This window comes from Leptodactylus fuscus, chromosome 1, assembly GCF_031893055.1.
Source record: "Leptodactylus fuscus isolate aLepFus1 chromosome 1, aLepFus1.hap2, whole genome shotgun sequence".
Classification (NCBI taxonomy): Eukaryota; Metazoa; Chordata; class Amphibia; order Anura; family Leptodactylidae; genus Leptodactylus; species Leptodactylus fuscus.
The window spans coordinates 26069841-26087791 of record NC_134265.1 but is presented as its reverse complement, the minus strand read 5'-3'; the positions used below and the strand labels follow the sequence as shown (position 1 = coordinate 26087791).

Here is a 17951-nt window from a genome sequence, read left to right as displayed (position 1 = left end):
AATGATGTCACAGTACAGGGATAATACACACAGTGATGTCACAGTACAGGAGATAATACACACAGTGATGTCACAGTGCAGGATAATACACACAATGATGTCACAGTACAGGGATAATACACACAGTGATGTCACAGTACAGGGATAATACACACAGTGATGTCACAGTACAGAGATAATACGCACAGTGATGTCACAGTACAGGGATAATACACACAGTGATGTCACAGTACAGGGATAATACGCACAGTGATGTCACAGTACAGGGATAATACGCACAGTGATGTCACAGTACAGGGATAATACGCACAGTGATGTCACAGTACAGAGATAATACACACAGTGATGTCACAGTACAGGGATAATACGCACAGTGATGTCACAGTACAGGGATAATACACACAATGATGTCACAGTACAGGGATAATACACACAGTGATGTCACAGTGCAGGATAATACACACAATGATGTCACAGTACAGGGATAATACACACAGTGATGTCACAGTACAGGGATAATACACACAGTGATGTCACAGTACAGAGATAATACGCACAGTGATGTCACAGTACAGAGATAATACACACAGTGATGTCACAGTACAGGGATAATACACACAATGATGTCACAGTACAGGGATAATACACACAGTGATGTCACAGTACAGGGATAATACACACAATGATGTCACAGTACAGGGATAATACACACAGTGATGTCACAGTGCAGGATAATACACACAATGATGTCACAGTACAGGGATAATACACACAGTGATGTCACAGTACAGAGATAATACACACAGTGATGTCACAGTACAGGGATAATACGCACAGTGATGTCACAGTACAGGGATAATACACACAATGATGTCACAGTACAGGGATAATACACACAGTGATGTCACAGTGCAGGATAATACACACAATGATGTCACAGTACAGGGATAATACACACAGTGATGTCACAGTACAGAGATAATACACACAGTGATGTCACAGTACAGGGATAATACGCACAATGATGTCACAGTGCAGGGATAATACACACAATGATGTCACAGTACAGGGATAATACACACAGTGATGTCACAGTGCAGGATAATACACACAATGATGTCACAGTACAGGGATAATACACACAGTGATGTCACAGTACAGAGATAATACACACAGTGATGTCACAGTACAGGGATAATACACACAGTGATGTCACAGTACAGGGATAATACGCACAGTGATGTCACAGTACAGGGATAATACGCACAGTGATGTCACAGTACAGAGATAATACACACAGTGATGTCACAGTACAGGGATAATACACACAGTGATGTCACAGTACAGGGATAATACACACAGTGATGTCACAGTACAGAGATAATACACACAGTAATGGCACAGTACAGAGATAATACACACAGTGATGTCACAGTACAGAGATAATACACACAGTGATGTCACAGTACAGAGATAATACACACAGTGATGTCACAGTACAGAGATAATACACACAGTGATGTCACAGTACAGAGATAATACACAAAGTGATGTCACAGTACAGAGATAATACGCACAGTGATGTCACAGTACAGAGATAATACGCACAGTGATGTCACAGTACAGGGATAATACACACAGTGATGTCACAGTACAGGATAATACACAAAGTGATGTCACAGTACAGGGATAATACACACAGTGATGTCACAGTACAGAGCTAATACACACAGTGATGTCACAGTACAGGGATAATACACACAGTGATGTCACAGTACAGGATAATACACACAGTGATGTCACAGTACAGGATAATACACACAGTGATGTCACAGTACAGGGATAATAGACATAGTGATGTCACAGTACAGGATAATACACACAGTGATGTCACAGTACAGAGATAATACACACAGTGATGTCACAGTACAGGGATAATACACACAGTGATGTCACAGTACAGGATAATACACACAGTGATGTCACAGTACAGGATAATACACACAGTGATGTCACAGTACAGGGATAATAGACATAGTGATGTCACAGTACAGGGATAATACACACAGTGATGTCACAGTACAGGGATAATACACACAGTGATGTCACAGTACAGGGATAATACACACAGTGATGTCACAGTACAGGGATAATACACACAGTGATGTCACAGTACAGGATAATACACACAGTGATGTCACAGTACAGGGATAATACACACAGTGATGTCACAGTACAGGGATAATACACACAGTGATGTCACAGTGCAGGATAATGGATACTATACACAGTAGGGGGGACTGTGACGCTCCATAGTAAAGCTCAGAACAGGACTGCACTGTGAGCGGACTGTTTACTATCCTAGTAGTTGTAACGAAGAAATATAATATGAGAAAGTAGAACATTATCCCGTCCAGTGTTGGGGATCCCCTTTAATCCCCATATGTCATACATGAATGTCTACAGTTCTATCCTCTCTGACTAAATCCAGCAGCAGATTCAGTGTCCGGCTCTCTTGGCTGCTGGTCCACTTTATCTAGTGCCAGCTTGGATGGACAATGGCTGTGGAACAAATATCAGTGATCAGCATTCATCAAGTATTGTGGTTGCCCGGCTGGTCACTACGGACACTCTGTGCCCTACAAGAGGCTTTTATTACTGCTTGCTCTTGATGGATGAGGTCAGTGTTGGCCTTGGTGGCCTCCACAAACACATTCAGTTCAGGCTTAGAAACTCTTATTGAAAGCAAATCAAACACAATCTCCTCGGAGCCTAGGGAACTGGACCAAGCAACATTGTCCGGGGGAATTCTCTCATGGTTTAGCTTGGTTGAGATTTACTGGCTTTAGCTGAAATATACACTCACCGGCCACTTTATTAGGTACACCTGTCCAACTGCTCGTTAACACTTAATTTCTAATCAGCCAATCACATGGCGGCAACTCAGTGCATTTAGGCATGTAGACATGGTCAAGACAATCTCCTGCAGTTCAAACCGAGCATCAGTATGGGGAAGAAAGGTGATTTGAGTGCCTTTGAACGTGGCATGGTTGTTGGTGCCAGAAGGGCTGGTCTGAGTATTTCAGAAACTGCTGATCTACTGGGATTTTCACGCACAACCATCTCTAGGGTTTACAGAGAATGGTCCGAAAAAGAAAAAACATCCAGTGAGCGGCAGTTCTGTGGGCGGAAATGCGTTGTTGATGCCAGAGGTCAGAGGAGAATGGCCAGACTGGTTCGAGCTGATAGAAAGGCAACAGTGACTCAAATAGCCACCCGTTACAACCAAGGTAGCCAGAAGAGCATCTCTGAACGCACAGTACGTCCAACTTTGAGGCAGATGGGCTACAGCAGCAGAAGACCACACCGGGTGCCACTCCTTTCAGCTAAGAACAGGAAACTGAGGCTACAATTTGCACAAGCTCATCGAAATTGGACAATTGAAGATTGGAAAAACGTTGCCTGGTCTGATGAGTCTCGATTTCTGCTGCGACATTCGGATGGTAGGGTCAGAATTTGGCGTCAACAACATGAAAGCATGGATCCATCCTGCCTTGTATCAACGGTTCAGGCTGGTGGTGGTGGTGTCATGGTGTGGGGAATATTTTCTTGGCACTCTTTGGGCCCCTTGGTACCAATTGAGCATCGTTGCAACACCAAAGCCTACCTGAGTATTGTTGCTGACCATGTCCATCCCTTTATGACCACAATGTACCCAACATCTGATGGCTACTTTCAGCAGGATAATGCAATGCCATGTCATAAAGCTGGAATCATCTCAGACTGGTTTCTTGAACATGACAATGAGTTCACTGTACTCCAATGGCCTCCACAGTCACCAGATCTCAATCCAATAGAGGAGCATCTTTGGGATGTGGTGGAACGGGAGATTCGCATCATGGATGTGCAGCCGACAAATCTGCGGCAACTGTGTGATGCCATCATGTCAATATGGACCAAAATCTCTGAGGAATGCTTCCAGCACCTTGTTGTATCTATGCCACGAAGAATTGAGGCAGTTCTGAAGGCAAAAGGGGGTCCAACCCGTTACTAGCATGGTGTACCTAATAAAGTGGCCGGTGAGTGTACTTCTTAACTCTTTAATTACATGATTATATTTGTGTTATAGTAAGTGTATCACCAGAACCAGCATATCACCCCAGCCCTGCAGATACATGGGTTATTTTTGATTGTCATTGAACATGGCAAAAGTAGGCAAAATAGACAAAATTTTTTAAAATTTTCTTGTACTAAAGATGAACGAACTTCAGAAGATTTGTTTCCTCCTGTGATTGGACAGCGATCCCCTGGCTCAGTCAAAACTTGTTCAGATAGAACTGCAAGGGAAATTTTTATACTCCTTGGTCCCCTTAAAACCCAGAGTATAATAGGTGGAGACCCAGAGGGGGTGACAAACAAAAACCAAATCATTTATACTCACCTTCCGTTATCTGTTTTGGACATCCTTGCAACGCCCGGATCTCTGCCTCTGCCTATGGGAGGACGCCAATGAGTTGAAGTTGAGACAGCCTGGGTCTACTGACTGGAGCAAACGCAGGACTGTCCCAAGCTTTGAAGCCAAAAAACACTTCTCAAAACCACCAAAATTCATTGTAAAATGCTGTTTTGATGCAAGGTATGTATATAGTGATATTAGTTAGTTAGTTAGTTTGTTAGTTATTATTGGTTCTACCCATCAAAATTCTCTGATATTATCTCCGGTAAATTACAAAGCAATTAGGATTTTAAAAACATCTAAAAATATCATGAAACGTGTTTTGTTTTCATTCATTTTCTGCCAGCAAATGAAATCCTCACTAGAGGACAGAGAAAACATTGGGCTAATTCGATAACACTCGGCCGCTCTTGTGCATCCTCTGATTCAGCAGTGCTAATGATAACAGTACGCCCGTCACTTGGATCTCTTCCCAGATAATGCGTTCCACTTGCGCGGCGTGTCGAAGAGACGGAGATTAGAACAATTGAAATATCTAATCTATTAGGGCGCTGTCACTACGGCAGGAATGTTACACTCTCTATTATGAGCTCGCTGGTCGGTTTTATCTTTCGTGTTTTGTGGGGGAGAAACGGGGGGAAAAAATTGAAAACATTTTGGAGGGGGGTTGGGGAGTAGAATTGAAGGGTTTTCTAGGTTTCCAAGAAAACAGTGTTATCTCTATGTGTCAAACGAATGAACATCCTCCGGGATAGTCCATTTGGAAAGCCATTAAAGGGGTTGTCCAAGACCTGAAGGTAATTGATACTGATGACCTATTCACAGGATTTGTAGTGATGAAGTGCAGTTCCTCTGTTAACCACTAGTCTTCACCTCCGGTGATGACGTCTAACGTCTTATTGAATGGCGGTAGACAGGGGAGTAACTACCGTGATAGCAGTGGTAGCAGCTGCCACAGGGCCCGGGACATTAGGTGCCTGGCGACAGCCACTACCGCTGCGTTTTTTGTTTTTTTTTAATAGGCCGTTACTGGCTGGAGTATCTCCAGCCGGTAACGGGCCTTATATACTTACCGATCCTGGCAGAGGCCGGGATCGGTAAGTGACGGCGCGGGCCCCACAAGCACTATTATACTTGGGGGTCTTTTAGAAGCCCCAAGTATAACGATCAGAGGCCTGGGAGAGGTAAAAAACATAAAACACTGTGTTACTTACCTCTCCAGGCAGGCTTTGGCTTACTTGCGTGACGTCATATGACCCGCGACGCAGGGCCCCGGTCACATGACGTCCCGGAAGATGGCCAACAGCGACGGAGAATGCAGGGGAGTTGGGAGATAGGTAAGTAACAGTAGTTTGTTATGTTTGTATCCCTCTGGGTCTCCGATTATTATATTCTGGGGTCTGAAAAGATATATAGACTATAATAATTGTTTATGTGTGTCCACAATGGGGCCTAATGCTGTGTACTGGGGCCACTATGGGGCATAATACTGTGTACTGGGGCCACTATGGGGCATAATACTGTGTACTGGGGCCACTATGGGGCATAATACTGTGTGCAGGGGCCACTATGGGGGATAATACTGTGTGCAGGGGCCACTATGGGGGATAATACTGTGTGCAGGGGCCACTATGGGACATAATACTGTGTGCAGGGGCCACTATGGGGATAATACTGTGTGCAGGGGCCACTATGGGGCATAATACTGTGTGCAGGGGCCACTATGGAGCATAATACTGTGTACTGGGTCCAGTATGGGGACATAATACTGTGTGCAGGGGCCAATATGGGGTGTTATAGTGTGCGCACAAATGCGCGTGGGGGGGTGGGGGGCTTCAGCGGTAAAGATCAGTCGGCCGAGGTCTTCAGCATCGGTGTGGGGGGGGGGCATGTCAAAAGTTCGCCACGGGGCCCCGCCATTCCTAGTTACACCACTGGCGGTAGACTTTACTTTTTGCCCTTGCCAACTTTTATCCCTTACATGATGAAATCACAAAGGAAACAAAGGTCTCAGGTAGTGCGAGGTGTGAGTCACAAGATCGACTTGTGTACTTTGCTTTGGAACGTCTTACAGTCTACTTGTGCTCAGACATTAGTTAATCCTTACGTAACTTTATTAATGGACTGATGAATCAATATCTTAAAGAATACGACAAAGGAACTTTAGGATAATCAGTACGACTGACCTGTGCTAGCAATGGCCCACATTTACTAAGATCATTGTTGCAGAATTTTTACGTTCAGCAGTTTTTGGGTGCAAAATTTGGGGGCGGCACCAAAGCTGGTGTAAAAAGTGAATAGTGTCTAAGTTCTACCATTCCATTACTCAGCATTAGGCACTGTGATAAATTTGGTGCATTTTGTGACTTCCTAGTCCAGAGGCACACCCAGGATTTTCTAGACGGAAGGGGGAATATGATGGGGGGCGTATTGTGGTGAGGAGGTGTGTGTATCGCAGTCAGAGTTTCCTACACACACTATAGTGTCCCCTGGGCTCCCCCACTTGGTATAACATCTCCACACCCTGCACAATATGGTGCCCTCCAACTCCCACCCTGTATAATCCTCCAAGGTCCCACACTATAGCATGCTCCCCAAGTACCACACTCTATAGTGTCCCCCAGATCCCGCACAGTATCGATCCCACAGGCAGGGGTGTGCCTATAGGAGGTGCAGTGGTAGACGTCTCTACTGGGCTCTGGATCCTGAGGGGACCTCAAAGGTACCTCTACCCCGTAAAATATACCTCTATTGTACATGCACAAGGCAGGTATGGGCCTCATTACCGATTTTACATCGGGGACCTGGAGCTTCAAGTTATGTCTTTGCCCCCAGGATCCACACAGTATAGAGCACCCCAAGTTCCACACAATATAGTCCTTCCTGGTTGAACACTACATTGTGCTCCCCAGGTCCCACTCTGTATAGATCCTTCCAGCTGCCGTACGGTATCATCCCCACAGGGGGTACAGCGGTAGCAGTTGATACCAGGCCCTGTACCCTGAGGGGGCCCCAAAGGTCCCTCTACCACGTAATATATACCATTACTCTAACTGGCAAATGGCAGGTAGGGGTGCAATTACAGATTTTACATCGGGGCCCTGGAGCTCAAGTTCTGCCTCTGCTCCCAGGTCCCATACAGTTTAGTTCTCACAGGTCCCGCACGATATCGTCCCACTAGGGCCCACACTATATAGTGTCCCTTAGGTCCCACACAGTATTGTCATCTCAGGTCCCACACAAGGTGCTCCAAAGTCCTGGTAGGTAGGATTCTCTGTATTTACCACTCCTTGGACCTACTGCTCCTTAGCAGATACTGGTGCCTACACAAGAGAGTCAATGGTACACAGAAGGTTTAGGGAGTCCTAGGAGCGGTGAGTACAGAGAATTGTACTCCCAGGCCCCACCACACCCAATGGTGCCATTGTCTTATATCATCGTTCAGGTACCAAAGCTCCTCAGTCCGACAATGTCCGGAGACAAAGCAGCTATCCCTCTGTAGGGGTATCGTACTCCTTACCTTCTCCAGTCCAAGGACCATCAGTGGTGTCGTCTTCTTCTTGTCTTATTAGACAGTAGTATTTCCAGTAACGCCTTATGGGATCAGGGAGAATTTAACAACTGTGTTATCTGCAAGATTTTAAGAAGAGAACCAAGGCAGAAACAAGGCAGTAGATGAATAGCGGAGTGACCCTTTAAATATCCTTATTCTGTTTTCTTTCAGGGTTATCTCTCCGAAGGGCTCGTGACTAAGTGGTATCGATCTCCTCGCCTTCTCCTCTCACCTAATAACTATACCAAAGCCATTGACATGTGGGCGGCCGGGTGCATATTAGCAGAAATGCTGACCGGCCGGATGCTTTTTGCAGGTGAGTAAATTTATCTATACGTTTATTATAGCTCACCCTGTGCCCTCCTTAAAGGAAATGTCTCATGGATATATTTGTAGCTCCATTGATCTGAGGTAAGTCTGTAGAAGAGAAATAATGTGTTTGTTCTGTTTTGACATCATGGCTGGATTTCAGACAAGTCCCAGAGCATAGAAAGTTCCTGCACTCACGGTCGTATCCATTGATCGAGACAAAAGATGTCACCACTAAGATAAAGAAAATCTTTTAAACTTGATAAAATTCTTAAAGGGATTCTACCATTAAAACTTTTTTTTTTTTCTAGTTGACACGTTGGAATAGCCTTACCTTTACAAGTCGTCTCCGGCCCGCTGTTCTGTTAAAATACTGATATTGATCGATATGCAAATGAGTTATCTCGCAGCACTGGGGGCGGTCCCCAGCGCTCAAACAACACTGGGGGTGTCCCCAATGCTGCGAAAGAACTGTCTCCAGCAATGCCTCCATCTTCTTCAGCAACCGCCTCTTCACTTCTCTTCTTCTGGCTGCAGTCACACTTCGACGCCTGCGCAGTCGGCTCTGACATCGGGACGCAGGCAGAGCCGAGTGCACATGCCCGCGGCCATTTTTTGTGGCCTCTTACACGAACATGCCAGTACGCTCTGTATTTCATAGAACTGCAGGAGCGTAATGCACATGCTCGCGTAAGCGGCCACAAAAAAATGGCCGCGGCATGTGCACTCGGCTCAGCCAGCGGCCCGATGTGAGGCGTTGAAGTGTGACCCCTAGCACTGGAAATAGACAAGTTTCTGAAGAAGATGGAGGCATCGCTAGAGAGAGTTCTCTCACAGCATTGGGGACGCCCCCAGTGCTGTTTAAGCGCTGAGGCCCTCCCTCAGTGCTGCGAGAGAACTCATTTGCATACAGACAAAAAACGAGATTTTAACCGAACGGCATGGTGGAGACGACTTCTAAAGGTAGGAGAAGAATAGCCTTTCTTAAGGCTATTCCAACGTGTGAACGAGATGAAAAAAAAGAGTTTTAATGGTCGAATCCCTTTAAATTCCTTTAAAGGGATGGGGTTGAATATACCCTGGCCATATTTTGCCTTCTAGAACCCCCCACTGGTTCCCGTCAAAAGTGCTCAAATCAAAAGTGGGTAGGAGATTTCATTTAACTCCGCCCAAACTGACTGTTTTGTATACTGTGGAGTTCCTCTTTAAGATCTATACAGGGTTCAAGTTCTAACTTTGATGTGATTCTGACTCCCGCAGATTTAACCACCTATCGCTTCCTTTTTTTTTTATTACAGCAATCGTTAAATAAGCCTCACGTCGCTTTGCTTTCCTAATTGCCGCGCCACACATCGCTTGCCACAGCAGGATAATTAAGTCCCACATGACTCATTACGGGCTGAAAGAAAGGATAGCTCCAACGTAGATGGGAATCTTTTACTTCTGCTCTACGCTGACGCTCAAGCCATCTTCCTTTACTTAACTCTTTAACTGTTGGTTTTGATAAAAAACTGAGAAAAATCTGTATTAACGGCGCCACCTAGTGTGTAAAATATCTATAAATTTGATGTCATTTTAAAGGGATTCTACCATTAAAAATCTTTTTTCTGTGGCTAACACGTCAGAATAGCCTTTAGAAAGGCCATTCGTCTCTTACCTTTAGATGGGATCTCCGCCGCGCCGTTCCTTAGTAATACCGGTTTTTACCGGTATGTAAATTAGTTCTCTGGTAGCGATGGGGGCGGGCCCCAGCACTGAAAATGCGATGGGACGTCCCCACTGCTGCCCGAGAACAGGATCCTGCACCGCTTCTATCTTCTGCTGGATCCTCCCCTTCTTTCTTCGTCTTTCTTCGGCGGCTTCACCTCTGTCGGCTCTGACACTAGTAGAGCCGACTGCGCATGCGCGGCCATAGTTCCGAGCCCGCAATTGCGCGCATGCGCAGTCAGCTCTACTAGTGTCTCAGTGGCAGAGCCATCTGCGCAGGCGTCAGAAGAAAGATGAAGAAAGAAGGGGAGGATCCAGCAGAAGATAGAGGCGGTGCAGGATCCTGTTCTCGGGCAGCGGTGGGGACGCCCTCATCGCATTTTCAGCGCTGGGGCCCGCCCCCATCGCTGCCAGAGTACTAATTTACATACCGGTAAAAAACGGTATTACTAAGGAACGGCGCGGTGGAGATCCCATCTGAAGGTAATAGACGAATAGCCTTTCTAAAGACTATTCCGACGTGTTAGCCACAGAAAAAAAGATTTTTAATGGTAGAATCCCTTTAAGGGGTTGTCTTACAATCACAGCATATGGCCTAGTTAGAGGATAGGTGATAACTGTCTGATCGGGGGGGGGGGGGGGGTTCAACTTTGATCACAGAAACCACAAAAACCTCATTATAGTCTATGGGGTCCATGTGGTTTTTTAGGTAACCACTTTCTAATGCATATAGGTTTCCGTTCAGGTTTCCGTTCGGGTCCCCAAGCGGACTTCCCGAATGGAAACCCAAAGGCTCATGTGAACCGGGCCTCAGTGAGAGCTTACAATGAGTATGGACTTTGTCCTGTAGACCTTGAATGAAGCAATGGAATGCTCCATGCATGGAATGAAGAAATATGTCTCATCAATAGTTGGACATCTTAATCCTCCAATGCATTGATAACTATATTTTCTATGGTTGTCTAGGAAATCACGAATTGGAACAGATGCAACTGATCTTGGACACAATCCCTGTCATTCACAAGGAAGACAAGGAAGAGCTGTTGAAAGTGATGCCGTCATTCGTCAACTCCAACTGGGAAATCAAGAGGCCACTGAGGAAACTTCTGCCGGAGATGAACCTAGAAGGTGGGTTTTACGGTTTTTAGGTCAACATGTTCTCGAAGTTCATCCACCAACAGTCTACACAATAAGTCAACCTTAAGCTAAGTCTACTTTCTTAACCTTCAGTCCTTCTGATAACTATATAAGCTTGGTTTCATCTTTAACCCTTAGCCATCGATTTCTTGGAGAAGATTTTGACCTTCAACCCAATGGACCGTTTGACAGCTGAAGCTGCTCTACAGCATCCATATATGTCTACATATTCATGCCCAGAAGATGAACCAATATCCCTTCAACCCTTCCGCATCGAGGATGAGATTGATGATATTTTACTAATGGAAGCAAGTCGAAGCCAGTTATCCAACTGGGACAGGTGGGACTTGGTCCTTGTATGTTTACAGAACAGAGAATGTAGGAGGGCAAATGAATGTTCTTGATGTTCTTTAGTCACGATGGGACAACTAATTTATGAATAGTGTGTCCCACCATGATTCGAGAGCTTCTGATTCTACCATGGTGGGTTGACTTGACCCTTTGTGGCATGGAATGCAAGGGATGGCATCTATTAAGGTGGTGATTTGCTTAGTTCTTCAGATGCCCTCAAGTATATGACCAGCCCCTTAAAAGATGTCATGATGCTTGGTTGAAAGGATCCTCTTTCAAACTTTTTGGGGTTAGGTAAACTTTGATATGACAGTTCTAAGTGCTTGTTTTTGTTGTGTCAGTAGCATCAGCATCCGATTCCTACATTTCTCTGGGATGTTCCAGCTCTTCTTCAACTAGATGTATCAGTAGCCCTGTCCCATGTATGGCATGTGTTGGAAGACATGGCATATGTTGTTGGTATTATTGGACTCTGCCCAAAGTACTGGAAGATTTCTCCGGTGGGCCTAGGTTCTAACACAATAATGCTCCATCAGAAGACACATAAACTGGAAGGCTTCTATGGTCTATTTGTTAGGGGCTTTTGGAGGCCCACCAAAATAATACTGATTGTGGGAGATCCTCTACAGAGCAGAGACACATGAGACATGTACATGGTGCCATATTAGCTTCATGTGTAATAATATTATATCTTCTCATAGGTATCAAGTAAGTTTATCCTCGGACATGGACTGGAGACAAGATCAGAGTCTTGGTATGAGTGATGTTCAACGTGATCCGCGTGCGGGTTCAGGATCCCAAGCAGAAGAAGCTCAAGTTGATCCTCGAAAATACTCCCAAAGTAGCTCAGAAAGGTTCCTAGAACAGTCCCATTCCTCAATGGACCGGGTTTTTGAGGGAGACTGTGGACGGTCATGTGAGTACAAAGTAGGGTCTCCTTCTTATCTGGATAAATTATTATGGAGAGACAACAAACCACACCACTATTCAGAACCTAAACTTATTTTAGATCTATCGACCTGGAAAAAAACTACAATCCCACCGACGGGAGACCTTGCACGGGAAGAAGAGCCATCAAACCTCTTTTTGGAAATTGCTCAATGGGTCAAGAGCACCCAGACTGGTCTCGAATGCCCAGCAAGTCCTGCTTCCGAGACTCATGAGGACCATGAACAATGTCTTCCATGTCCTCCTTCTCACTCTCCAAGAGATATCTCCAAGGATGCAGAATCTTCTTTCGATCTGGATGTTTTTATTACCAGGGCGCTTAAATTATGTACTAGCCAAGAAGAAATGCCTGACAACAAGCTTAATGATATTAATGGTGCTTGTATTCCCGAACATCCGAATGATATAGCCCAGAAGGAAGTATTTCAGAAGGACAGGTGGTAGGATGAGTGGTTGGACCATAGTATGGGATTATCTTCATGAAGTGTTGATGATACTTTTTGGATAGTATGATGGTAAATTCTACTGAGCACATTTTTTTACGCCAAGATGTTACAGCTTGTATCTGTAATAGGGTACAACCTACAAAGACGCCTGAAGCATCTCGGATCGAGTGATCGATGGAGATTGAAGGCAGTCAGATTTTTTTGTTTGTATCTGTATACGGCTGATGTAACCTCATTACATAGCAAAACTTTTTTAATGCCTTTTATTTAAAGGCTCGCAAAAATCACTGCTCAATATTTGATGCCTTACAATAATACTTGATGAAAGGACATTGCATCTATTGATTTTTTTTTTTTCTGGTGCATATGTAATTGATCAAAAAATTCCTTACACTGCATTGACTTACATTATCCTTAGGCTCTTACATATCATTTATCAGAATTTTGCTGACTACAATATAGCTTAAAGGGATCCTATCATTCAGATTGCATTTTTTGCCTTAAGAAAGGCTATTCTTCTCCTACCTTTAGATGTCTTCTCCGCGCTGCCATTCCTGTAGAAATACCGGTTTTTGCCGGTATGCAGATGAGTACTCTTGCAGCACTGGGGGCGGGCCCCAGCACTCAAACAGCACTAGGGGCGTCCCCAATGCTGCCAGAGAACTCTCCAGCGCTGCCTCCATCGTCTTCAGGAACGTCGTCTTCCTGTATCTTCTTCCGGTGGAGGCGGTGAAACTTGTAGGCCTTGGGCAGAGCCTACTGCGCATGCCCGTGGCCACAAGAAAAATGGCTGCTTACACAGTAAGTAAGCAGCCATTTTCTTGTGGCCTGTGGGCATGCGCAGTAGGCTCTGCCCGAGGCCTACCGGTACAAGTTTCAGACACAGGAAGACGGCATTCCTGAAGATGATGGAGGCGGCGCTGGAGAGTTCTCTGGAAGCATTGGGGACGCCCCCAGTGCTGTTTGAGCGCTGGGGCCCGCCCTCAGTGCTGCGAGAGAACTCATTTGAAACCAGCAAAAACCGGTATTTCTACGGAACGGTGGCGCGGAGAAGACATCTAAAGGTAGGAGACGAATAGCCTTTCTTAAGGCTATTCCGATGTGTTAGGCACAAAAAATGCTATCTAAATGCTAGGATCCCTTTAAAAAATTAAAACCAGTGTCTAAAAATATCCAAAAATATAAAGTGTTCACCAGTTAAAGTTAAATTAAATTTTAATTACATTTTTTGTTCATTTCACAAAACTTTTTGAAAATTTTAAAATAAATTAATCCAAATTTAATTTGCTAAAACAAACTATTGATAAAAAAAAATTGTTAAAAATTGTATTAGATCTAAAGATATATTTGGAACATAATATAATATTAAATATGGATAATTTGCCAGAATCGGTGATAATCAGATAATATATTACAGATTATTTTTTCCGGAATCTTAAATAATATAACCATGTATTCCAAATATTATTTGTGACCTTTCTGATGTTAAAAATTAACAGGGTACAGGTTCTTTTTTTGCATCATTTTTTTTTTCAATGTATACTGGATGTTATTATATAATATTAGAATATTTAAAGGGAAATTCCAGTTTTAGCAAATGAAGAGATTAAATTATTCATTTTACAATTAAATTATATAACATAAATTTGAAAATTCAAAAACTCTTTGAATCCATTCCTTATGATCTTCAAGATCTCTTTGCTGTCTCCTTACGGTGGATAAAAATCGGTCTTAGTCATGTGACAGAAACGCAGGTGCATGGCTTGGTACTAGGGTTGAGCCGATCTTGAAATTTCAGGATCGATTTTAAAATCCGATTTCCAATCATTTTCCAGCCGATCCCGATCGTGAAATTTTCCGATCTTTTCCAATCCTGATCGCTCAAACCTAATTGTATATTATATATACGGTAGGGTTGAGCCGATCTTGAGATTTTAGGATCGATTTTAAAATCCGATTTCCAATCATTTTCCAGCCGATCGTGATCTTGAACTTTTCCGATCTTTTCCGATCCTGATCGCTCAACCCTAATTGTATATTATATATATGGTAGGGTTGAGCAGATCTTGAGATTTCAAAATCCGATTTTCGATAATTTTCCAGCCGATTCCGATCGTGAAATTTGCTCAATCTCCGATCGGAATCCGATCTTTTCCGACCCCTATCCCTCAGCCCTACTTGGTACAGTTCAGTTATCAGAGCTAATTGCCTATGTGTTGATCACATGACCAGGACTGATTTCTAACCATTGGGAGTCCATTTTTTTGAAATATTTTAAAAATTGATACGGAATATAAATTGGAAAAATCGTATTAACTTATATTGTCTGTAATTGGAATATCCCTTTAATTCATGCAATAATATAAAGAATTAAATCCTGATCAAGTCAACCAGAGATTGGTTTCACGTGGTTTTACCTTGGACTGTGATTTAAAGGGGACCTCTCACCTCTCCTGAGATGTCCGTTTTAGTGAATCCTTGTATTCCCAATGGAATAACAATTCTGTAGCATCTTTTCTTATAACTCTGCGTTGCGCTGTTCCTCTGTTATTCCTACTGGAACGTATAAATACATTGGGAACTGGGCGTCGCCATTCCACTCGCCGAGGAAGTGTGTTCTTGCACAGTCCACGAATATCAGCACTGATTGGACATTGTCTAATTATGCAGGAGCCCGCCCCTAAATGGTAACGCCCAACGGTCAGTTAATTCATAAACTTCTAGAAGGAATAATAAAGTAAGAGCAAAACTCAAAATTCTAAGAAAAGATTCTAAAAAAAACTCTGTCAGTAGAGGTAATAGGTCACCTTTAAAGAGGACCTTTAACCACTTTTATCAATCCCAACTCTAAATTGCCCTCCATAGCTACCACTCAACTGATTCTGGTACAGTTGGAATTTTTTCTCTAGCCCCCACCATTCCTGATCAATTGGTGCTGTTAGTTTCAGCACCCGATAGGCTCTCTACTTTCAGTTGGTTGGTCCCTGACTATCTTCTTCAGCTCAGAACCGCCCACTTGACTATTCAGAGCCACATTAACATATTGGGTGCTGATCAGGAATAGTGGGGGGCTAGTGAAAAAATTCCAAATGAGTGGAGTTCCACCTATTAAAAGAGTTGGCGTTGGTGGAGATGGTAAAGGGCCGTATTAATATCTGACCCAAGCTTAGATAGTCATAGGACGCTAAGATCTAAATTTGGTTCAGTGGGATCAAGTACGTGACAGGTTCTTAGTGTTGTGGCCCTAATACAGGCCTTAAAAAATATGACCTATAGTATGTAAACCCGGCCTAAATCCTATCTGGATTTTCGGATAATTCGGCCTCCTCTGGAGCGGGTGATATCAATTTAATTTACTTATAGATTCATTCAATTGATGAAGAGTCTAAAAAGCAAAGACGATGGATTTTCTGGTTTTGTAAATATTCTGCTGCTTTTTACTGATTTCACTAGAGTTTTGCTGATTTTTGAACCAAGGTTTTAGAAAAATGTAAAATAAACGCTGAAATAAACAGCTCTGATAACTGTGATATTTTGGCAGAAATTTTGTTTTTTTTATCAGGAATTGGCAGTATACAAATCTGTTTGGTCTTGTATTCGTTAAAGAGGACCTTTCTCCACCCCTACCAATTCTAGTTCTTTGCATATATTAGTAGGCGCCACTCCACTGATTCCTGCACAATTGGAATTTTCTCTCTAGCCCCCACCATCCCTGAGTAACAAGTGCAGGTATTTTTGGTGCCTGATGTGCTATTTAAAGGGATCCTATCATTGGATACCCTTTTTTTCTCGATAACACGTCGGAATAGCCTTTAGATGTCTTCTCCGTGCCACCGATCGGTAGAAAACCGTGTTTTCTTTGGTATGCAAATGAGTTCTCTCGCAGCACTGGGGGCGGGCCCAATCACTCAAACAGCACTGGAGGCATCCCTAATGCTGCGAGAGAACTCTCCATCGGCGTGCATGCCCGGGCCACAAGAAAATGGCCGCTTACATTGTAAGCTGTGTAAGCGGCCATTTTCTTGTGGCCCGACCATGCACATTAAGCTCAGCCCAAGGCCTAGATAATTGAAAAACCAGGATGGAAGAAGATGCGCAGAGAGGCGGGTTCCCGAAGAAGATGGAGGCGTCTTTGGAGAGTTCTCTCACAGCATTGGGGACGCCCCCAGTGCTGTGTGAGTACTGGGGCCCACACCCAGTGCTGCGAGAGAACTCATTTGCATCCCGAAGAAAACCCGTTTTTCTACTGAACTGCGTCGCGGAGAAGACATCTAAAGGTAGGAGATGAATAGCCTTTCTTAAGGCTATACCAACGTGTTATCGCGAAAAAAAGGGTATCCAATTATAGGATCCCTTTAAGCTCTGCAATGGCAGGTGGGCGGGGTCAGGCAGGGGGCGTGATTCAAAACTCCAATCAGAGACAGCCAATTAGAGCTCAGAATCACATCCTTTGCCTGCTCCTGCCTGACACCGCCCTCCTGACAGTACAGACACCAAAACTAACAGCATTGATTGCTCGGGAATGGTGAGGGCTAGAGAAAAAATTACAACTGTTCCAGAATCAACAGAGCAGCATTGTAAAGAGATGGGTTAGTTTTAAATGGAGAAAGGTCCTCTTTAAAGGAAGCCTATCAGCAAGTATGGGTACACTAAACTATAGGCATGTCCTCATGCATCAGTGGTTTAATGCATCCTGTATATGTTCATGCTGTATCTGTCCACTCCGAGGTACAGCGCATGCGGTATGTGCATGCGCCAGGAGCTACATACATGAAGGAGCCCTAGATTCTGAACTCTGAGGTGGGAAGACATGACATAAGCACGTTTGAAACATTGAGTTACTGGAGCGCAGGGACATGCAGGTAGTTTAGTGTCAATTTTGTTAGAAGGGTCGTACCATTATAAGGTGGTCAAAAGATGTTTCTCTGTAGGGAAACAAGGCAGTAAGTGTTCAAAACCTCACACCATAGGGAGAAAGAAGCATTATACTTTTTTTTTTTGAAGAAGACAAAGCCATTGAAGAATGAGAGCCGAGCCCAATTGT

At 43.9% G+C, this 17951-nt stretch overlaps 1 protein-coding gene across 1 annotated transcript in view; it reads left to right on the top strand.

Annotated features, from left to right (window-relative positions):
- MAPK4 (mitogen-activated protein kinase 4) overlaps positions 1-13353 on the top strand; it is a 43370-nt gene extending 30017 nt beyond the window's left edge. Inside the window, exons 2-5 of the mRNA XM_075268574.1 lie at positions 8181-8325; positions 10992-11153; positions 11301-11502; positions 12215-13353. Of these exons, the coding sequence (XP_075124675.1) occupies positions 8181-8325; positions 10992-11153; positions 11301-11502; positions 12215-12905 (1200 nt within the window). The 3' untranslated portion in view covers positions 12906-13353. The remainder of the gene's footprint in view (positions 1-8180; positions 8326-10991; positions 11154-11300; positions 11503-12214) is intronic.
- Positions 13354-17951: the final 4598 nt, after the last annotated feature.